The 24,203-nt window shown below is 33.6% G+C and overlaps 2 protein-coding genes across 5 annotated transcripts in view; both read left to right on the top strand.

Moving 5' to 3' along the window:
* LOC128240550 (uncharacterized) overlaps positions 1–10,284 on the top strand; it is a 31,442-nt gene extending 21,158 nt beyond the window's left edge. For 2 of the 3 annotated variants that reach the window (XM_052957223.1, XM_052957222.1), the window contains exon 8: positions 9,966–10,274. The gene's annotated coding sequence lies outside the window, so the exon portion shown is untranslated. Of the gene's footprint in view, positions 1–9,965 lie in introns of all 3 variants that reach the window. The other variant, XM_052957224.1, reaches the window with a different exon arrangement.
* A 7,804-nt stretch (positions 10,285–18,088) lies between these two features.
* On the top strand, positions 18,089–22,243 carry LOC128240551 (putative nuclease HARBI1). 2 transcript variants are annotated; one of them, XM_052957226.1, is made up of 6 exons: positions 18,089–18,713; positions 18,847–18,998; positions 19,561–19,755; positions 19,975–20,047; positions 20,437–20,609; positions 21,293–22,243. In XM_052957226.1, exons 1-6 carry the CDS (start codon positions 18,705–18,707, stop codon positions 21,504–21,506), a joined length of 816 nt encoding a protein of 271 aa, XP_052813186.1. In that variant the 5' UTR covers positions 18,089–18,704; the 3' UTR covers positions 21,507–22,243. The 2 variants fall into 2 exon arrangements, with proteins under 2 accessions (XP_052813186.1, XP_052813185.1); XM_052957225.1 differs by having other exon boundaries at positions 18,157–18,998.
* The last annotated feature ends 1,960 nt before the right edge of the window (positions 22,244–24,203 follow it).

Raw genomic sequence — 24,203 nt, 5'->3', positions numbered from 1 at the left:
GTTACAAGCTTGTAAAAATCAAGGTAAGGTCATAACTGGTCACAATAAGGTGGTGTTGTGCTAAAAATAACATTTTAAACCGATATTGTATTTATCTTAAATTACTTATCTCGGACAGTATTTACATTTTGTCTTAGAATAACTCAAAACACCTACTTAAAATTATCTACTTAAATTCCAGTTCACGATTTATAGGTTTTAATATGTTTCGTTTTAACACTTTAATATGTGAAAGCAATGCAACCATACACATGACGATTTGCTTAGTATTTCCATTTTTTCTCAATACTTTCTTTCTTGCAGAACATTTTAAGCCTTGAAAGACAATCGCCTTGTACGCGGATGCTGGTTTTGAATAAAAGTTTATGTCACGAATCGTAATAAAGTCCACAATTCATTTAACAAGTATAACCCGATGAGCTATATAAATATAATTCACTTTTTTTACTGTTTTATAGGTAGTAATCAGTATAACAATATTTTAAACTGGTGACTGGTTAACAGAATGAGGTTACCCGCGCGTGAGGCTACGCCATAGGTACGTCATGGGTTAAACCGAGATTCTAAAAATAAACTGCAAATCGTTTAAACTCGTGCATTTCCGGTATTGGTGTTGTAATTTAAATGGTTCACAGAGAATATCAAGGACATTTTAAGCTCTCAATAGTCTATATGATCAAGATTATTAGACATAAAGATATCAGATGTAAATGTGCGGAGGGATATTCATTATCAAAAGTAACAGCAGTGATAAATAACAAAGATTAAAAACACAGCATGGTGGTTATAAGAAAGGGAAACAAGGTATAGCGTGCAAACGTAAAAAAGGATTGCGACATGCGTATATAACTAACAAATAGCTGTAGATCTCAAGTGATTTCTTTATGCCTTATATCAAATGAGAGATGATTCTTAGCCTGTAATACCGCTACAATATTTGAAATGATTTATTGTAAATGACATATTCTATTTAAGATGCGCTCTTACCTAAGAAATAAGATTTACCGCAATAAACACACCTGTTTTGATATATTAAAAAGGATTGATAAATGTCGAAAACAATGGTTCTTATGAAGGATACCGAGTTTAATTTGAAAGAAAGGTGCATAAAATATGGTATTTCTACCTTATGTGTCTAAAGTAGATCACACCATATCTTTTACCACTCACCAATCATTTTAAAATTTTTGCATCTTCTGCTAATAAAACCACTGTTACAATCTTGTTATCAGTAATTAATAGTTTCCATAAATGCATTATTTAGTGAGTAGTTAAAGGTGTGTAAGCACATAGGGCCCTTCAAAACAGTCCTGTCTTTATCAACATACATTTTTAAGCACACGTTGGTTTGGTTAAAACAGTATTTATTATATATAAGTGCATTTAGCAAATACATACATTACATACATAATGATTAAGGGTTGAGGGATAGCTTAGAGCTAATATTTATACCTCTCTCCTAAAGCACACGTAAAACGACTGTGTCTGGACCACATTAAATAGTATGATAAGTGCTTGCACCACATGTTTTATAAGTTTTCTAGATTTAATTCCTACACAAAAAAAATTAAAAAAATACAATAAACACATTTTTGAAAAGCTTGTATGCCATATGGAAATTTAATGATGTCCTCAGAGGTCAAGTCAATAACACTTATCAAAGTATGTAAATTAAAACCATTCCTACTATAAAATCCAAACATGAGAAAAAGTAATATGAATAAGAAAACGAATAGCATTAGTACAATGCTACTTATTATGCCCCCCTTCGAAGAAGAGGGGTATATTGCTTTGCACAGGCATGTCGGTATGTCGGTCGGTCGGTCGGTCGGTCGGTCCGTCGGTAGACCAAAGCTTGTCCGAGTGATAACTCAACAATTCCTGGACGTATGGTCATCAAACTTCACATGAAGGTTGGGCCTGACCAGTAGATGACCCCTATTGATTTTGGGGGTCATCGGGTCAAAGGTCAAGGTCACAGTGACCTTTAATGGTAAAATAATTTTAAAGCTTGTCCGAGTGATAACTCAACAATGCCTGCACCCATGGCCCTCAAACTTGACATGGAGGTTGGGCCTGACCAGTAGATGAGCCCTATTGTTTTTTGGGGTCATCAAGCCAAAGGTCAAGGTCACAGTGACCTTGAATAGTAAAAGGTTGTCCGAGTGATAACTTGACAATGCCTGCACCCATGGCCCTCAAACTTGACTTGGAAGTTGGGCCTGACCAGTAGCTAACCCCTATTGCTTTTTGGGCTCAATGGGTCAAAGGTCAAGGTCACAGTGACCTTGAATGGTAAAAGATTGTTCGAGTGATAACTTAACAATGCCTGCACCCATGGCCCTCAAACTTGACTTGTAGGTTGGGCCTGACCAGTAGATGACCCCTATTGTTTTGGGAGGGTCAATGGGCAAAAGGTCAAGGTCACAGTGACCTTGAATGGTAAAAGGTTGTCCGATTGATAACTCAACAATGCCTGCACCCATGGCCCTCAAACTTGACTTGGAGAATTGGCCTGACCAGAAGATGTTGCCTATTGATTTAAGGGGTCATTGGGCCAAAGGTCAAGGTCACAGTGACCTGGAATGGTAAAAGGTTATCTGAGTGATAACTTGACAATGGCTGCACCCATGGCCCTCAAACTTGATTTGAAGGTTGAGTCTGGCCAGAAGATTGTCTCTATTAATTTTAGGGGTCATTGGGCCAAAGGTCAAGGTCACAGTGACCTTGAATGATAAAAGGTTGTCCAAGTGATAACTCAACAATGCCTGCACCCATGGCCCTCAAACTTGACTTGAAGGTTGGGCCTGACCAGTAGATGACCCCTGTTGATTTTAGGGGTCAAAGGTCAAGGTCACAGTGACCTTGAAAGCAAACTCGACAATTCTTGGACCTATGGTCATTAAACTTGACATGAAGGTTGGGCCTGCCAAGTAGATGACCCCTATCTAGTTTGGGGGTCATCAGGCCAAGGTCAATGTCACAGTAACCTTTAATGCAAAAAAATAACAAATCTTCCCCCAATGATATCTCGACAATGCCTGAACCTATGATCATTAAACTTGACATGGATGTTAAGCCTGACCAGTAGATCACCATTATTGATTTTAGGATTCATAGAGCCAAAGGTCAAGGTCACAGTGATCTTGAATGGTAAAAGGTTGTCCGAGTGATAACTCAACAATGCCTGAACCCATGGCCTCCAAACTTGACTTGGAGTTGCATCTGACTTGTAGATGACTCCTTATGATTTAAGGGGTCATCTGGTCAAAGGTCAAGGTCACAGTGACCTTGAACGAAAAAAACTTGTATTTTGATAACTTGACAATGCCTGCACCCATGGCCCTCAAACTTGACATTTAGGTTTCTGGTGACCAGCTAATGACTCTGGATTTTGAGTTCATAGAGTCAAAGGTCATGACGGTCATAACACACTTTATCCTCACACTTTAATGGTCATAATCTTAAAACAGCAACAAATCAGCTGTCATTTCGGTCCATGCATATTACATTCAATTGTCCATATAATCCTGACAACATGGCGCTCAGGGGGGGGGGCATAATGTTTGACAAACATCTCTTGTTTAGTTTCTGATATACACAGCTAAGTTTATAAAAACAAATCGCGTATAAATGCATTCCTGGTTGTGTTATATGTATAATATAATTGTATCGAGTGGAAAAATCAACTATAAAAACTGCTTTTTAAATCAATTGTAGCTGTTTCCGTTTAAAATATATTTCTTTTTAATACTTTAAGTTTGCATTTTTTTTATTTGATTTAAAAAAAAGATCGCATACGTTTAAATCAGATTTGTTTTAGAAATACACATTCCGGGGATAAGGAAAATGGCAATCCCATTTTCAAACGTTTTCATGTAGCTGAATCCTTGAATATTTGTTTATGTACAAAACATTGGACGAAAAAAATTTTGTTCGAATATAAATTAGATTCTTTAGTACGTTTTCCTATGTTTCCAAACTATTTGAATTATTTAACTTGTTAAACGAACTTCAGGACAAATTAACAAAACAATTAACTAATACTTTTAAATAGCCTCCACTCGTCATGTTAACAATGAAGCGAGGTCTTCAACCCATCTCGGAAACGACCCGTGTACAAACGAAGTAGAATATTCTCAGAAAATGACTGTGCTTTGATATTCACGTATTATTAACCCACGTTCTGTCATAAAACGAACTATACAAATGGTAGATCGGCTTTTAATCTAATGTTAAACTACTGATGATTGGTTTCCTCGTTTAATCGTTCAAATAGTTCTTCAGTTAAAAGTGACCATTGTTATGTTGTTAACGGGTCAATGGTCTTTTTTATTCGTTCATAAACATTTCTAAATAGTATTGTACATGCATTAAAAGTGGTTAAATGAATGTTTATGAAGAAATGACAGTCTACGTCATTTGCGATCAAAGGTTTGCGTTGGGGACGTCCCTCGGGTGTAGCAAACGGTTAATCGATAACGAGGTGTTTATAAATGTAAATATAATATAAATAAAACTACAAAAATACGCATAACAGTATTACAAACAGATTTTGTTCAGTGTAAGTGTGTTTTATTATACACGTGAAAATATGCTTTTCTATGAAACTTGTGAAATAAAATACGATCTAACACTGAAATGACGAAAACTGTTTGTTGTTAAAATGCCAGGTCTAAATGGGTCGTTTTATTTTAAAGCATATGCCTATTAGTTTAAAAATAACATTAGACACACCATTAGAATATATTGAATGGTAAATAAATTGACCTCACATGCTCGTACAAGATATCAATAAACAGCTTATACGACTCTACACCCAACAGAGTTATTGAAAAAGTGTCTTCTTCCGGTTTGTAAGCGCACCGTGCACGAGCATTGCGAGTAAGCCCACTAGCCGATACATTGTAATTAGAAAGGCCATGATAATAATCTAATGTTTATCTTTCGGAATATATAGTTCTACTTTTCTATTTATAAATCTGTATTTATTAATGCAATATGACGAAAACCTCGTACTGTATATATGTATAGGTTAGAGTTTTTTAAGTAATATCTTCGCGAATAAGTAACCTATGGAAGCGGATTACTTAATTAATTCTAATCGACTTAGTGTTACCCCATCCCAAATTGCATCAGCTTTAAAATTAAGCAGTGCGCGTATGACGTCACTTAAATCAGCGTTGGCACTGAAAATCAACCTTTGCATATACAAACAGTAGGAGTGGCTATATGCGCATGCGCAGTTAAAGCAATTAACTTTATCCTGAAAGTCGTCTTCAGAAATAAGTAGCGATTTTTCACATTTAACAAACGAACATTTTAAAAATCAAGCCCCCTCATTGGCTGACAATGTAAGGCAAACACTTATATATAATAATTTATAGACAATATGAATTTGGATACACTCATCCTTCATTTTAGATCAAAGAATCGTTAGTAAAACTTGACACAAGGTGGAAGTTCTAGCTATGATAATAATCGAAATGTCTCTAGGTGTGTCAACATTGTTTTTGTTTTATAACTTTGTATAAATTACATAACATTCAAAACGTCTGTACTAAAGCCAGAGCAGAGAAAACCAGCAAAGTCACTAAACACTTGCCCTTTTAGCACTTCTAATCAACGGAAATAAATATATGTTGTAAAAGTAAAAACTTTAGCAGGCACGATATCCCTTCTTCCTAAACTGCAAGGTTAATCCAACTGAAAGAACTACTTCAGTAGTGATGGCCACCCACTTCTGTAGTAGGTCCGGGAGAAGATCCACTTCTACCGCCAATCCTTCGGTCTGTTGTCTGGTCATTGTGCGTCTGCAATAATAAACGTATACACAAAAATGTATCTACAAAGAACATCATTTATAACGTATTCACATAAATCCATTCGGTTAACACTCATGGCTAATGACTTAGAATTTCTACATTCGTATAAGTCAATAATACAACAATTTTACATTTGAACTAGTACTGGAACTTTTACGATTCATCTCTGGCGGTTCCGCTATGGATCAGCCTGTTATAACTTCACTTCATAACATTTTTTTTCATATAATCTAGCACTTGTGATTGCACCGTGTTCCTTGTACATTGTGTTTCATCTCTGGCGAGTCCGCCATAAACCATCAAAGCCTAGTTTTATAACTTTATAACACTATTTGCAAATGTACTTGTACTGTTACTGACTAATTGGTGAAGCCACCGTATACTATAATTAGAATACAGCATTGATTTTCATCAAAGGAAACTGCTGATAAGCAATCATTAAGTGCTACGCTTAACTATTAAGAATTTCAGCTTTCGCGCGTGTTTTAAAGTCCGCCTTCTGCCTCTCATTCAATACACACTCCGTTTATTATTGACAATAAGTCAACTAATGAGGTTGAAACTCACTCCGCCCCTTCTTAATCATTGAAAATTTACTTCATATCATCTAAGTATTACTTATTCATCTCTGGCGTTACCGCCGTGAACCAGCGATGCCTCTCATATGATCTTCAGAGTATCTTACTTAATAATGCAGTCGTTCTATAGTGCAGTAACACTAAGAGTATCATAATTGGGTACAACAATCGTTCAATAACCCATAACAATATCCTAAGAAATGATCAGATAAATTCAAATTGTTACAGAAGTACACACAATCTCTATCCCAACGTTTTATAAGGAAAAAGCAGAATTTTGGCTTGTCAGCCAAGACAAGCAACACATCTGTCTAGATCTGTCTAGCAATTATAATGGCAGCTAAGCCAAATGTACTTATTCAATTACAAAAACAAGTATAGAAACAATATATGTGTGCATTAGCAAATATAGAACGAATCCCTAAAACTAACATAAAACGTGCTTAACAACCCAACTTTTGATATATCGAAATTAGTATTCTTTGAAAATACCTATTTTAATCCCAACATTCAGATTTTTAAATATTCAAGACCAAACAATTCAGAATTATTCATTTATATTACTAATCTTTATATGTTGACTATATGGCCACAAATACGGCTGACGCTGACAGATAATATTATATTAGAAAACCATAACAGGCGGGGAAACATCATCGGAGCGCGGCACACGAACAGGAAGTGACGTCAACGAAGAACAGCTGCCATGAGGAGATATAGATTAACAATTAATTGTATCGATTTAAATGTATCTATCACCCAAAGGTGATCGCCTTTAAATTCATGTGCGCACGAAATATTCGTGCGTATGAATCACTCGTGCTTATAAAACGCCACTTGGTGTTTATTCCTTTATAAATAAAGGAAAGTAATATTTTCTACTTATTAATTTTACTTTTTATAATTTTTATTTTAAATGATTTTCTTTTGTAATTAATTTATTGTTTCAGTCAGTGAACTCATATAAAATAAAAAGGCACACGGTGAGCTCGGAAGTGATGACGTAATACAACTAACGCCATATATTATTGAGTGTGTTTGCAGTCGAATCCTAAATATAAAGACATGAGTATTAAATGAAATTGGAAATTATTATACGGTCATACACAAAGTGTTTCATTGGTAGCATGTGATATGATAAAATGCGTTATAATAGAATAATTAACATGTATTTTTCTGCGTAAATGACATATTTTTGCGTGCTCCGTATAAGATTTTAAATTCCGGTTTAATTGCAAATACCGTTGGTCAATTTTTACATTAACGCTGGTTCGTCATTGTATAGATATCGTGTTTCGCCTGACGTAGAATATTTCAGTCCTCCACTTCGTAGTCGTTCATACGAATCATAAAAGTTTAAGTGTTAAAGGAACATGTGCCAGAACAACAGTAAAATACATAGCAGAGGAGTTAATTATATCTTTAACGACACAGATACTGAAAGTCCTTACATAACACACCTTAATAATTGTTTATGGTAATAAGTAGTAGGACTTTGTGATTACTGTGATTTATTATTGAAGTTCATTTAAATGTTCTTTTTTCTTTCGTGTCTTTTATCTTCTAGTTTTCAATGCATTTAACAGCCCTATCAGAAGTAATCTAATTATCCAAAATTTTAAAAACAAAATCACACGGCTTCTTACTGGCATCATGAGCAGGATCTGATAATATAAAATGTGCAAACATTAAAAAAGTTTTGTTTGAAAATAGAATAACTTTTGACAATCATATCACTTGTTGGTTTTATTCTATAGTAATAGAGGACACTTTAAAAATGTGTTTTTTTCATGCGAAATATTAAGATTAAGTTCAATGCACATTTTATTGTCGTAATATCAAAACCGTTGAAATTATGAGCACAAACATATGTACACATACTCACATAAAGTTTCTTAACTTGTGTTAGAAGTCCAATCATCACACAGTGTTTCAGTTATGCTCTCTGATACAGTGAACACAAACGGACGAGCGTTGAGCATCCCTCTATGATACTCTTGTTAACTGATTATATTGCGTGTATACCGTCCGTATGCACGACTTATATCATGTGTGCTTAATGATAAGCTGTATATGTTTTTAAAATAGCAGAAATTATATTATTGCATCTATCAAAACAATAGCAATTGAACTATAGGTTGTATTCACGCAAGATATTTATGGAGTGAAATATAAAAAAAAAAAAAAAATACATTACAGTTAAGTAACTTTATTTTTAAGAAAGCTCTATTAATTCAAACGCTTGCGAAGATTTTCAATTAAACATATTCATGTGTGAAAAATTGCAGATTAACATACTTAATGTTATGCCTTTCGATGAATTACGGAGTTTTATCAGTGAAAAAATAAATGCAAAATAAGGAGTGAAAATATTAACTTTCCGAACTACCACAAAATTACATTGTAGGTACTTCCTTTTGATCAAAACTAAACACATGAGCTTTAAACCACAAAATGTTGCCAAAACAATTTCAGAATGCAAGAGGTTGCATAAGCTTAAATAAAAATATATTTGGAAATGAACAACAAACCGTTTATTAGAAAAAATGGTAATTATGTTTTTCACACTTTTTCACGAACTTTGAAGCTGAATGTGCGAACATTTGCTTTCATTAAAGCCGACGAAAACAGCAGCGCGAACATTAATACGATGTTACATCAATGTTATCAAATAACTTTTTAAATACGATCTTTCAAATGTTAGCTCAATAAATGGCCGCGAAGTAATTTAATCATGCCCTGTCTTAACGTTCAATAATCAATGTTCATAAAAACAAAGGGGCGGGGGGGGGGGGAATCGTTATAAAAAGGGTTATTTAGAAAAAAAGAAATACCAATTAAACTCCGAAAAGAAATTTTATTTTATTGTAACTTGTTATTTTATTTCACCCTTGATCTAAGAAATAGTATAGTCTCAACTGCGAATTCGCCACTCGTAAAATTATGTATTTCTATGAAGCTCATGAAATAAATCATTATCTTAAACTGAATTGAACAAACAAATATCGTCTATTTCATTGTCACAGTTGCCGTGAAATTTAATTACGGTGAACACTGCAGCACTGAATTCAAGAAGTTTCGAAAATAAATAAACCGCAATGTAGCTATTTTGCTTAAATGCCACAAATCAGTTCCCCCAGGACTCGAATAAGCTTAACAAGTTAATGATTTATATTGTTTAATTAAACTTTTGATTACACTATATTTAAAATGTATTCGTATATTTAATGTAGAATGTAGACATATTTTATAGGTCAGGAACAACTAAATGGGTACAGAACAACCAGTTTGCTTTGGTTTTGTTTATACGTTGCATTTGAAACAAAGTTCAAATTATCATATAATACGTTGTAAATATGAGTTACATGTATTTGTATATTATTAACGTTACTATCCAACTAATGTGACTCGCGAGTCCTTCCTACATGATTGTGACCTCAGATGTTACCTGTAAAATAAACGGTGTCTCTATAGTTATAGTCTACCGTGAATCTTACAAAGTTGCGGATCACATTTGCATTACGTTAATTACATGTATATATGTAGTTCAATTCTATTTTAGAGGGTGGACGACATATGATTTATACACACTTACATTGAAAGCGGAGCTGTCAGCCAAAGGTATCACAGAAGCGAGCATAGATCAGACGGAGGAGCTGTACGAGACCTTAACAGTTGAGGGTCGGTAACCTGCATTAGTGTTATGTTGTCGAAATACTACCTCTAAATGATTAAGTCATATATTAAAAACAAAACTATCATGCTGGTGTTGTATCTGACATGGTATGTCAATCTAGAATCTTTCTACCAACAATCGAGATTGCTCTTGTGCATTTAGTGAACATTGTTTTGAAATGTTTGTCTAAAAGAGGGATTTTGAATTTTAAACTGAACTCTTCATTACGACATTGCTTTGTTTCTATTAACTCTTTTGTCATGTTTACATAAGATATACAAATAATTATAACTTTTCTACCAACTGCATGAGTCTTTTTATGAAAACTTAATCAAACTTTGTTTTATTAAATATCATCTTTTAGAAATTGAATATATGTATATATTATTCATATGTGTTTTGGTAGTTTGCATGTTAACTATTATTATAAAGTGTACTAAAATTAATCAGATCCTGACAATATTTTATTTATTTTGACAATTTTGTTTCTCATGTTTTACATTTTAGAGAATGAAATGTGATATCCAGTAACATGATGAGTATTGAGTAAATTAAATATGGTTAATTATTTTAAGTTCATATGTGCTCGAAGCTGTGCTGAGTTATAGTATGCGATATAAGCGGAATTTACAGACAAAAGAATAACAGAGGCGAATGAAGAACTAGAATATTGAAAACAAACGTTCATGGTCAGCTGCCTGTGGTCCAAGGTCGTCTGTGAATTTATTTATTATCAAAGTCGAATTGTTAAAAATAGTTAACGTATTGTAATGTAAAACGTGTTGAAAACGATGTTTTGATGAAATGTTTATCCAAAGATGTTCTAAAATTAAAACAGAGAATATTTATTGTTTTAAATAGAAATAGTTTATTACTACTTTATTATTTTATTTGTCATTAACTACACTTTCAGATAAGTAGTATTCCAAAGATGATAAAATTGAAGCCATATGTCAGACATATTGGCTAAGCCTGAACCATTTTTACAATTTTTATTGTCATATATAATTTATTTTGATCAATTTTTGTTCATACTGTATTTTATGAGTTCAAATGTGTTATGTCAATGTAATTAATTGTAATACATTGTCAATCCACTATATGTACTTCCAAGACATTTAAGACACTTGTTTTGATTCGTGTGGCTGTTTAAGGATGCTCTGTTGTCTGTCCCTCATTAAATGTCAATTAGAAATGAACAGTTTGCGTATTAATCATGAATTTGTTTTATATCATATGTTTCCGGGTCCGTATAGAAAATTGCGAACCGAGGACACACATCAATTATCAATATGTGGAAAACAGACGTTAATGACGCATGTGTGTACACGTTCACCAAAAAAGCGCGAGCGCTGTTGCTTACAGAAAAGCTGACGTGTAGTAACTTCGGATCACTGTTCACGTAAAAATAAGTCAACCAAAAGTGCGTTAGTGACAATAATCTATTTCCTTTTTAATTATTAGTCTTGCGTACATATATATGTAAATGAGCTTCATTGAAAACATTATGGACTTTCCATTAAACATTTAATGAAAAAAAAAGAAGTAGTGCGTAGTAACGTTGACTCTTTTGGCACTGGTTGCCCGATCGGATTTTTCAAGCAGGGTTAAAATCACCGGAAATGCCTATCCGGTGTTATTTTTTTCGTTTTTTATTGTCAACTAAACGTATGCCTGAAATTCCCTTTGTTCAACTTTATAGCAAAACATTATGTTAATGACCAATCTTCTCAATCAATCAATCAAGCATGAATAGAAATATTTTTGGTTGCTATTTTATTGTTATTATTGATATTGTATACTTAAAGTTCGTCTTTAAAAAGTATTTTATCATTCGTATCAATGTAGAATGTAATAGTTGTCCATGGGCTATGTCTGCATGCATTGTGTAATTTTCATTTTAATATTAATTGATGTTAACAATCATAAATTAAAACAAAACAAAACATGATACCTACCCATGTAGAAGATATAATTTAACACAACTATATCGTACATGTTTTGGTTGTTCTGTTTAGATGCTTTCATTTTAACAAAGCTATTAGCGATCATGAAACAGATAAATGCATTCAATATCTCATCTATGACATTGTTCGAAGTTACCATACAAAATACTTAAATCATCCTTTACATCATCAACACATCGTGGAAAAACAAAAATGGAAATTTAGGGATATTTACATAATAGTTTTAGTATCAAGCTAAACATTTGTTTAAAATTCAGTAAACACTGATTTTTTCCTTGGAGTTTAAGCCAATCTTTTGAATGCTCGACCTTAAGGAACTCATACATAATATGCAAGTTTGTTATGTTTACGGAAGTATTCGTTTGCAGAAGTCTCCGAGACCATGCCCGACCGAGTCCTATCTGAGTCAAATATGTTGACGTATTTGGTACCAATAACACCCTTTTCTGGCGCTTGGCATTAATAAGGTTATTTAAGGGAATTGTAAGGTTGTGTGCGCATATATTAGCGTAAACCCCTAGGAAGCTCGTCTCTCACTGACCGTTCTAGGGCGGTAATCTCATCATGTATTAATAAAGCTTTGTCATGATTCTATGATTCGAACTGTGTTGTATTTACAATAAGAAATGTCAAGAGTTTAACGGTTTATTACTAGTACTCGAGAACATTGAGAATAAAACAACTGCGAGAGCATGCTGCATGTAGTAGTACAGAGGCATGCTTATCAGCAAGAGGTGTCGCTATTGGCAAAAACTAAATAATCAACAGAACTGAGTTGTTTGTACGTTTTGTGTATCTTCTTTGGAGTATTTTGGGTCCCATCGATTTGCAACTTATTTAAGAGTTTGACTACCGGACTTGACCCTGCAGTTTCCATTGTGTTTGTTAAATATGATCAAAAGCCATTACGTGTTTAGTGTAACGTGCAATAGTAGTACACTACATGTGAAGTTGTAGAGTTGTGTCGTTACAAAAGAGCCATATTAGTTTTTAATTATTTCATATATATTTGTTAAACTATGTGTTTTTATGAATAAATATACTTTATACTTAATAAAATGCATATATTATCGTGTACATCACTTTTAATTGTGACCTCAAACGACAATCTATGAACGAATGTTTTACACAAGCAATCATATATTGTATAACTTTAGATCTTCTTCACTTTTATCGTCTACGTCTAATCATAGTACTGTAATACACAGTTAAGAAGTGATACGGTTAAATAATTGCGAGGTAAAAATGCGAAAAACTATGTTATACAAAACAAAAGTACTGCTATGCAGTTTAGTGCGATATAAATCAATTGATAAATCTTATGTTGTCTTAATTTAACTTATGTCATACAACTGACGCTATAGATTCTTGAGTGTTAAATTTTGTTTTCGAAGCGCTGCAGGTAGCCATTGCAGTTGTATACTAGCATGATTTGTAATTAAATGGGTGTAGCTGGGTCATAATATAATCCCTGAATTGCCATATCGATATCATATCTGTATTTCAAATCAACATATTAGTCGGAAAATAAAGCCGGACATAAAATACATCTTTGCGTTCCAACTTGACCTTCCACTTTCCCAACACCTTGTTTCAATAATGTTTGACAAAAATCTAACTTGTTGGTTCCGTATGTAAACGGCTTGACATGGCTCCTTCCCCCTAGTTCTTTACACATGTTCATGCAATAACAATCGTCCGTATACCTCCGTATACCTTCGTAGAAAGGCTTCCTATACCGAAGGGAGGTTTTAATTCACAATAAAAAGCGGGTCGTATCAACGACCATATCAAACACTCATTTTGCTGTCGAGGCAACATATTAAGACTGAGCGGACTATGTACTGGTAATAACTAGAACAACTTTCATAGCTTTTTTAGTACATTATAAATCAAAGATGAAGTATAAAAATGGTAAGCTTATTCCCTCCATTCCCTACTCTTGTTGTATGAATTAAACACAAACACAAAGGGGTATGTTAAGAGCAAGTGCCGCGTTAGGTTTAACTGTATGAAAGGGCGTATCCGAACAGCTCCATACAGGGATACAACCGTACACATAATTATGTAGAAATAGGCGAAAACTCTAACATCTTACCTACGAGGGCTTTTATTACACGTCAAGTGAACTGTTTCATTTAATAAAAAATGTTTAGTTTGATTTGATACATGTACCTGAAAGTCATCCTGACTGATGTTTGAGTGTATGGTGATGTCGTACGAGTTGATTGAGGATGGACTTGACAGCTTCTCATACAATATATTTTGGGCTCGATCCCCATTTCCTCCGCTTTGAAAACGACAACTTTACTAAATTGTAGCCATATAATGGAGCTTACACCTTCAAATCAGTTTTAGTTTTTAGCTGTGTACATTATGCTTGACAAATATTTATAACCTGTAAACTCAATCTTATATACCCCGTGCAAATATTCATGAACAAACTTTGATGTAACACCCGGTTTTGCCACTCGTTTTTATATGTCCATACTTTGATATCGAAGTTTTCGTAAACATTTTGATATACATTCCTGTTTTCAGACATATAACTTTGATGACAAAATAGCTAATAAAGATACATTTGTATGGTAAGTGTTAAAACGAGTGACATTTAAATACATGAACAATGTTAGTAAGTAATGCATAGCTTTATTGCTCACACAGTTAACTAATTGCGATATTAAAAACAAACAAAAATGCATTCTCTGAAGCAAATAGGGGTTTATTTTGTACCTAAATGCTGTAAAATGACGGATTATTGTAGTTTTTGAAACCTTTCTTTTTGTTTTTGAACGTAGCGTCATTTTGGAAATGGCATCGTTCAAATTGTGTCCAAGCATAATTATATTGATCATTACACATACATCGATTGACTATTTTTCTTAAAAGATACTTTTATTTGAAATCAATACATACACGTGTAAAACAAACACATACATTTTTAATGATGAATCTTTAACTACTGACTAAATATTGCATTTATGGAAACAAATAATTACTTATAAGAACATTGTAACCGTGTATTTAATAGCTGAACAAGGACAAAATGATTGAGGAGTGCTAAAACTATGATCTAATTTCGTCTCATAAGGTACAATGATTCTACACACAATGCCCCACTTCATCGTGCACGCGAACCTCTTATGTCTAATGATTAATTCTATTATCATTAACATTATTTATTATCATTTATTTCATTTTCTTTACTTTTGTTATAATAATGGACGTTATACTTTGTACACATTTTGGCTGTTTTCTCAATTCTGTGTACACTATTGTTTTGTGCATAATTTACATGTTTTTAACGCATACTATATTCAATTTATGTTTGCAACTGATAAACGGTTAACGCAATACGCACGAAAATAAATGTTTCCATAGACTATACAGTGTCATCGGCTTTATAAAAAATGTCACTATAAAGAATGCATGTCAAATTCAGCAAATATTTGTCTAGAAAAGCGGAATCCATTGATGAAAAAGCAAAGTGAGCTAAAATTATATGGTTAGGTTAGGTTAGGTATAATCCAAACATCATAACAGACGTAAAAATTAATTGATAAATTACTCGTTATTAGGTGATTTCATATTGGATCAGTTGTTTGTCCTCGGTCAGCTGTATTGGTCCTGACTCCGGCCAATACAACTAACCTCGGACAAATAACTGGGCCAATATGAAAACACATAGTTAATAACATTACATTATTATTTTTACAGCCAACTCTATCATCAACGTATTATAATATTTTGGTAAACTTATTTGTTCACCTTAGCCGTAGTCTGAGGGTGAGCTAATGGGACCGATAGATGTCCGTCGTGTGTCGTCCCTCCTCCACTCTTTTCGCTCCGGTGCCCCTAAACTCTGGAACTCCCTTCCACAACATTTTAGGGAAGAAACTAATTTTAATCATTTCAAGAGTTTAGTCCGGGCATGGAGCGGAGATAACTGCAAATGCTCATTTTGCATATAAGAATGCTGTCATATAACATGCTGTAAAATGTCTTAATCAAAGATATGTTGGATGGGACCTCACGAGCTTAGACTGCCTAGGCAGCTTGTCTCTTTCAATGTGTCTTTGATTTAAATCATGTTAATTAATTGTGACTTCTTTTGTTTTATTTCCCATGCTAAATGCATTGTCGTATTACCTTGTGATTCGTATTTTCGATTAACTTATGCTATAAATTATGTTAATCTACCTACATTCTATATATAGTCTAATGTCTTTCAACTGCCAAATATGTTTATGTGATTTTACTATAAGAATTATCTATTTGTTTCAAGTGTACATACTGAATATTATTATTTGCATGAACTGATGTGTGTGATATATTAGTTACATAAATTATGCTATTTATTTATAATGTCGGTCAAAAGATATTCATAGATTATGTTAAACCGACGATAAATAAATATTGACTTGACTTGACTTGACTTGACTTAGTTGGTAAACACTCTAGTGGTCACATTTTTGCCTCAATTGTCACAACACTTGGTCAGAATGCTTGTTATGTCTCATAATGTACCATTAATTACTCAGACAAGTTAGAATATGGGTCATCGTGGGTCAAAAACTAGGTCATATGACCCCAAAATAAAACAAATCTTGTTAGTGACACTCGAAATCAATACATACACATGTAAAACAATCATAGATTTTGAGTGATTCAAACTAAACTTCTTACTAAACAATGCCTTTATGGAACACATTAATTATGCGTCATCTGGGGTCAAGAACTACGTCACAGAGCCCAGATTTGTTAAAACCTTGTTAACACTATAGAGGTAATATTTTCAGCTCAAATATCCCGGAAATTGATCAGAAAGGTTTTTTCTTCTATGATTTCTAGCTCAAGTTCGAATATGGTTCATCTGGGGTCTAAAACTAGGTCACAGAGCCCAAAGATGTAAAAATCTTGTTAACACTCTAAAGGTATCATTTTCAATCCATATATCCTGGAAATTTGTCAGAAAGGTTGTATCGTTGATTTCTAACTCGAGTTCGAATATAGGTCATCTGGGGCAAAAAACTAGGTAAAAAAAAACCAAATATGGAAAAACGTTGTTAACACTCTAGAGGAAACATTTTCAGCCCAAATATCCAGGAAAATGTTATTAAGTTTGTTTCTTTGATTTTAGCTCAAGTTCAAATATGGGTCATCTGGGGTCAAAAACTAGGTCACAGAGCCCAAATATGGAAAAACCTTGTTAATACCCTAGAGGTAACATTTTCAGCCAAAATATCTTGGAAATTGTTCAGAAAGGTTGTATCGTTGATTTTTAGATCATGTTAGAATATGGGTCATCTGGGGTCAAAAACTGCGTCACAGAGCCCAAAGATGTAAAAATCTTGTAAACACTCTAAGGGTATCATTTTCAATCCATATATCCTGGAAATTTGTCAGAAAAGTTTTATCGTTGATTTCTAACTCGAGTTCGAATATGGGTCATCTGGGGCATAAAACTAGGTAAAAAAAAAACAAATATGGAAAAACGTTGTTAACACTCTAGAGGAAACATTTTCAGCCCAAATATCCTGGAAAATGTTAGTAAGTTTGTTTCATTGATTTTAGCTCAAGTTCAAATATGGGTCATCTGGTGTTAAAAACTAGGTCACAGAGCCAAAATATGGAGAAACCTTGTTAATACCCTAGAGGTAACATTTTCAGCCAAAATATCTTGGAAATTGTTCAGAAAGGTTGTATCGTTGATTTTTAGCTCATGTTAGAATATGGGTCATCTGGGGTCAAAAACTGCGTGACAGAGCCCAGGGCCCCGTTTCATTAATGGTCGCATCGCAAAATTAGACTGCGACGTCGCAAATTTGCCGATCGCATCGCAAAATGCGTTTCATCAAAATTGCGACGTCGCAAAGAGCACCTGCTGGTCGCAAATATCGGTGTTTTTTTGTGACGTCGTACTACCAGTCGCAACTTGACTTTAAGACGCAAAAATGGCCGACGCAGTTGCGGTTATTTTCCAACAACGACGTTGTCGTCGAAGAAAAGTGCCCATAAGGCGAGTTTTTAATGCTCGCATTTCATCGATAGTGGTACGGGATCTTGATTTTGTTTCCCGTTACCGTTTGGATCGGGTGTTGTTTCAAAATTTGCTTGAAACAGTCGGCCAGACTTTGGAAAAGACCTATCGCGGTGGACATACTATTCCTCCCGACACTCAAGTAAGAGTCAAATGTACTTTACATCATTATTTAATGTACTAGTCGGTACGAAATCGAACGGGAAATACGGTGTACATAGGTATGTATGAAATCAACATCCGGTTGACCTTCACCGTCACTGAGCAAAATGCAAATACGTTTGGGATAAATGCAGCTAAGTTTTCCATCTTAGATACGTTTCTTTCTGATAGTTTGGGCATTCATAATGTAGATATACAGCCCCTTTATTGAATTATCTCGTCATTTGCTGTTTAATTCGCTAAATTGTATGTTAATGGACAATTCTATGGATATTGGACATCACAATCTGTCAGACCCAGTTGTCATTTTTAATGTTGACATATCTGTTCTATTTGAAAAGTGGTAGGAAGTGTTAAGTCTTAACAGTACTCAACATGAAAACCAAATATGCTTCTGTCATATCATTGGAGGTATATTAGGTGTTATGAAATGGGTGCCTATAGCCTATAGGTTTCATGTACAATGTAGAGTAAGCCGGAGATTCAAGTAAAACTTTATCATTTCATCATCATTTAAGAGAATACATGGTTCTTGAATTAACCCCAGTGAATACTCTGAATGTAAATGTTTGCGTGTTATTCTCATATTAACATTGAGAAATTATTTCAGGTTCTTGTTGGTCTCCGGTGCCTGGCAAAAGGTGCCTTTTTTTCGGAGGTTGCTGACACACACGGAGTGAGCAGATCGAGTGTCTGCAGAATTATCCATGGATTTGTCGATGCTGTAATCAACAACGTTGACAATATCAAGTAACATCACTCATTCACCTTTCTGTTCATAATTAACATATTGATATTATATCAATTCTCTACAGAAAATCAAATGCCATTTAGGATAGCATGGTGTGAGTGCATAACATAGTGATGTAATTGTCCACTAAAGGCTGATGTAAGCATACTTGCTTATGACAAAGACGACCAGATTTGGTGCACGGCTTAAGCAATACAATTTTTATAGATTTTTATCATGTTCGACAAGTGGGTCTCATCTTGGTACTCCATTGTGCCTACATGATGGACTGTGTATGTAATAATACAATGCAATCTTGTAATAACCCAATAACAACTTTGTTCACAATATTTTTGCTAGACTGTGAATAGTAATGAAATAAGTATTTTTGAATTGTTGATATTGTCAAATTCAATACTCATACCTTTTGTTTCAGAGTTACAGTGATAAAACAATCATTGTTTACTGACACCTATATCCATTCATCTTATACACATATATCTGTTCTTGACTTCTTATACACCTATATCTGTTAATCTTATACTTTGCTTATATTTAAAAGAAACACTCAAAAATTTGCAGGTTTCCTGTTCAGAGGGATGACCAGATGTCAGTGAAGAGGGGTTTCTACAGGAAGTGTAAATTCCCAAACATTGTAGGTGCTGTTGATGGTACTTTAGTACCGATTCTGGCCCCAACAGCAAATGAAGAGTCATTCGTATGCCGTAAGGGGTTTCATGCCATCAATTGCCAAGCAGTGGCTTCCTCAGACTTGAGGTAGGTGACTTATTCCTTTTGACATGAAATAAATCTTGAGATGCAAAAAAACAAAAACAAAATAATTTAAATGATATACTTGCCTATTTGTTTATATATATTATTAGTATAACTTTTCTGGAGCATAACTTGTTGAATGAATTTTTTTGTTAAATCAATGATGTTAAATGAAGAAAATGGCTTTGTATTAGTTAATGTTTTAATTATTGGCAATTTCAGATTCATTGACATAGTGGCAAAGTGGCCTGGTTCCTCACATGATGCTGGTGTTTTTGACAATTCGGTGTTAAAGGTATAAACAATGCATGGTTAAAGAAGTAATCATGTCTCACAATGTGATTTTACTTCAATGTCATACACAGGTCTTGCATATTATTTTAATATGCCTTGTTATATAAAGTATATGAACAACTGCAATTATTGTATCTACTGTAAAGCTGGCCTGTTATCTCTTCGAAAGCCCCTGTTTATTTTCATTCTCTTTTTTCGTCTTAATTCATTGAATAAGGGAAGGTACCGATAAAAGGCCCTGTATATATATATATAAAGAAATCATGGCTGTGTAAGAAAAGCTTGAAATAATGTCAATTTATATAAATTTTATATTACAATGTACATGGAGTGTCACCCATATTTAATTTATTCTCACTTCAATATGCAATGTATTATATCTACATGTAGGACTATCTAGAAGCAGACTTGGAGGCTGTACTACTAGGCGACAGTGGGTACCCGCTGAGGCGTTATTTAATTACTCCTATTCTGCACCCATCAAATGAGAGGTACAACAGACGCCACAAGACTGCAAGAGAAGTTGTTGAGAGGGCTTTTGGTGTTTTGAAGTCAAGATTTAGGTAAGCCATTTTTAGCTCGACTATTCGAAGAATAGGTGGGCTATACTACTAGCCCCAGCTTCAGCGTCCGGTTAAAGTTTTAGGGCAAGTTAGGATTTTCACTTATAAGTCCAATACCCTTCATTCAATTGACTTTATAATTCACACAGTTGTTCAGTGCCATCACATGATGAGGTTAGATAACTCTATATTATCTTTTATACAAATTATGGCCTCTGATTGACTATGAAACTTAGGTTCAAGTTTTAAGGCAAGTTGGGATATTTATTAATAACTTCTATACCCTTCATTTAATTGACTTAATACTTCACATAATTGTTCAGGACCATCACCCAATAAGGTTACATAACTCCATATCCTAAATACAAGTGATGGCTCCTGATTGACGTAGGTTAAAGTTTTAGGCAATTAAAAGTTAAGGGCAATTTGGGATTTTAGAAAAAACAACCCTCTATACCGTTTTTTCAATGCACTTAAAAAAAAATCTAAATTATTTTTGAACAGTACAAAGACTATATTTTTGAGTATTTCCCGATTAACTTTAAATACAAATGGTTTCAATACAACATTCAGCATCACCACATCTAGTAATTTTTACTTAAATGTTTATATTTGTTTGTTCAGCTATTCATCTGTATTAATGGTTGTGTTTTTTTGCTATATAACAATTGATTTTTTTCCAGATGCCTACACAGATCGGGGGGTGTGTTGCCATTTTCACCAGGAAAGAGCTGTCGGGTTTTTTTAGCCTGCTGTAAACTACACAATCTGTGTATTGACAACAATATGCCACTTCCTGATGCTATTGTTTGTGCAGATGACCAGGGCATTCAACAAAATCAGGAGGCCACAAGACCCGGACTAACCACAAGGGCACAGTACATTCAGCTGCCATAGCTTTACAAGATAGTGTGAACATTCCTTTCAATTTTGTCTATCATCCATAAACAATCTTCTCATTATAAGACTGCATAAGTTTTCATATGCAAATAGATCACATCAAGGATAAGAACAGTGCACAAGAACCATTCACATGTTTGCATAATTTTTAATTTATCGGCCTTTCTTTTTTTATTCATACTTATTTTTTGTCTGGAGCAGAACTTTTTTATGCATTGACTGGAATTTTCCTACACAGATGGGGAAGTGGTGGACTGCACAATAACCATTACTCTGGCTGGCGTATTTTTAATCTATAGATATTAATTGTTGATATTAATTGTTGGCTTTTTATATTACAAAGTCCATAATTTTTTTGCAGTATAATACATTTTAAAAACATCATATCCAGAAAGATGTCATGGTGTAGTCCACAAGAACCATAACTCTGGCTGCAATATTTGTTGTTGTTTTTTAGAAGTGCACAATGCACAAGAACTGTTTCTCTTGACAAAGTTAGATATTTGACAGTAAATTTTGAGGCCTTTGATTATTCTATTAAAAGCTGCACTCTCATTTTTAGGTTGTGTTTATTATATAGAAATTTAAATGATCATCAAACTATCTTTTTGTGCCTGCTGTGCCTTGTTCTCTTGCATTAATGTGTCCTTATTTTTCTAATTTTGAAACTCAATTTATTGTTATTGATAGACCATTTAATAGTATTGCTCATAATAAATGTGTAAAAACAGAAATACTTATAATTACTTAAAGTTCATTTGTCTACCCTGTTGAAGAAATGTGTTGCTTGATTGACATTATTTGAAAACTACAATTTACTGGACAGTTAATGTAAATAATGTCCTTTGTTTTTGCTGAAGAGGCAGAACTTCAATAGGATAGTAGTGATTAAAATCTGAGTACATTACACTTGCTCTTTTTCTAAAACACCCCTTGGTTCTTTTACATGTTCAGTGTAAAGCAGCGATACATGGGGCACAACTTTCCTTGGTTAAACCAGTACATGTGTACCACTTTACTAATCAAAGTGCCAAGCACCAGACAAGGGAGCTACCAACTTAGGGTATGACGTGGTCAGTCATTGAACCAAAGGCCTCCCGCTCCGCAGGCGAATGCATTAACCACTAGGCCACGGAGACATATTCAAACAAGTGAATGCTGAGTAAAGTAATAAGTAATCATTTATTGCAGTATTAACACTAATATACATGTATATCACAGTATTGAAACAGCTGAAAACAGAATCTACATGTCTCTGACATTATAAAAAAATACCTTTGTTGGCTATCACAGATAAAGCTAGAGACTAAATGTGATGTAAATATGAGGAATGTGTAGACAGGTATTAATTTATTTATAAATCTGACTTAATTATTATTATTGGCCATGTGACATGATGGATAGAGAATAGTTCATGTGAGTATATATAGATAAAAATGCATATGCTATGAACATTATTTTAAAGCTATCTGCTCTCTTTACATACACTTTTACTATGCCAGAAATGAACACATCTATGTGAAAAATAAAACATAAAATAAAATGCAATAATATGATAATAACAATAAATGACATATAATAAACAAACCATATATGGAAGTTGGTTCAACAACAATAACAGTGTCATTAAGATTCAACAAAAAACATTTTATATACATATGGATATGTCACATATTAACTGGGAAATCTTTTGTAAAAAATTGCAAAAGTCATAGGTGCCACAAAAATACAACTCATCTCTTTCCATATTAAGACTTCATGTATCATAAAAAAGCAGGCCATGGAAATGCGTTCTATAATAACTGTTAAAAATAAAAAAAGTTGTCAAAACATCAAATCTGTGAGAGTGCAGCTTAAAGTTTAAGACTTTCATGATTTAGTTTATGACTTATAGAGTAAAAGTAACTAATCTTAGGGAAATTGTCAAATTTTAATTGGTTAATATGTGGACATGTGGCTATTTATTCAAAGAACTCATTTATGAAGTGTTTTTTAACCTGTGTAGCCTTTGTAAAGGATGTATACGTAGGATTCGCATCAATCTAAATCTTTTAAATAACACACTTGAAATTCAATGATAAGCCATCCATCATACCAATAAACTTGTAAAAGTGACACTCTTAATCAAAATCAGTTCAACATGTATGACAAACATAACATTTGAGTGATTCACTTTTTACTAATGCATTCATGGAAATTGTTTATTAACAAGACTTGATCTATGTATGAACTAGCTGAAAACATGGGTTAAGACTTAATTTATTTTTTACAACAATTGTAAAAGAAGCTATTACACCTTATATTAATCACTCTCTTCGGCACAATGTTGCGTGAGAGAGTGGTTTTGTGTTGTATATAATTAAACAATTATATATCTGGTAAATCTGATGTAGGAGCAAGAGCTTCTTTAAAGGGGCTTTCTCACGTATGATAAAATAGCGAGAAAAAAGAAAATTGTTGAAAACTGTCATAAACTTGGCATCGATGTGTACAATGCATTGAAACTTACTAACTTAAGTACCAAATAGTTTACAATTTATTTAAGTTTAGCAGTTATTTGTATTTTGCCATTAAAAAAGATTACTGGGTATGTCTACCAGGTAGAATTCATTCCATATGCGTGATTGGCTAGTCAAGCTGTTGTTATATCTTAGGGTAATTGAAGGATTATTATAGTTATAATAAAAAATATAG

Source organism: Mya arenaria, chromosome 7, assembly GCF_026914265.1.
Source record: "Mya arenaria isolate MELC-2E11 chromosome 7, ASM2691426v1".
NCBI lineage: Eukaryota > Metazoa > Mollusca > Bivalvia > Myida > Myidae > Mya > Mya arenaria.
This window is presented reverse-complemented; position numbering and strand designations above follow the sequence as displayed.

Excerpts from the sequence above, each read along its gene's own strand:
- LOC128240551 (XM_052957225.1), top strand. The coding sequence starts at position 18,814 with ATGTTTGCGTGTTATTCTCATATTAACATTGAGAAATTATTTCAGGTT. Across the intron at positions 19,756-19,974 it reads GTGGCTTCCTCAGACTTGAG|ATTCATTGACATAGTGGCAA; the intron begins GTAGGTGACTTA and ends TGGCAATTTCAG. Across the intron at positions 20,048-20,436 it reads TTGACAATTCGGTGTTAAAG|GACTATCTAGAAGCAGACTT; the intron begins GTATAAACAATG and ends ATCTACATGTAG.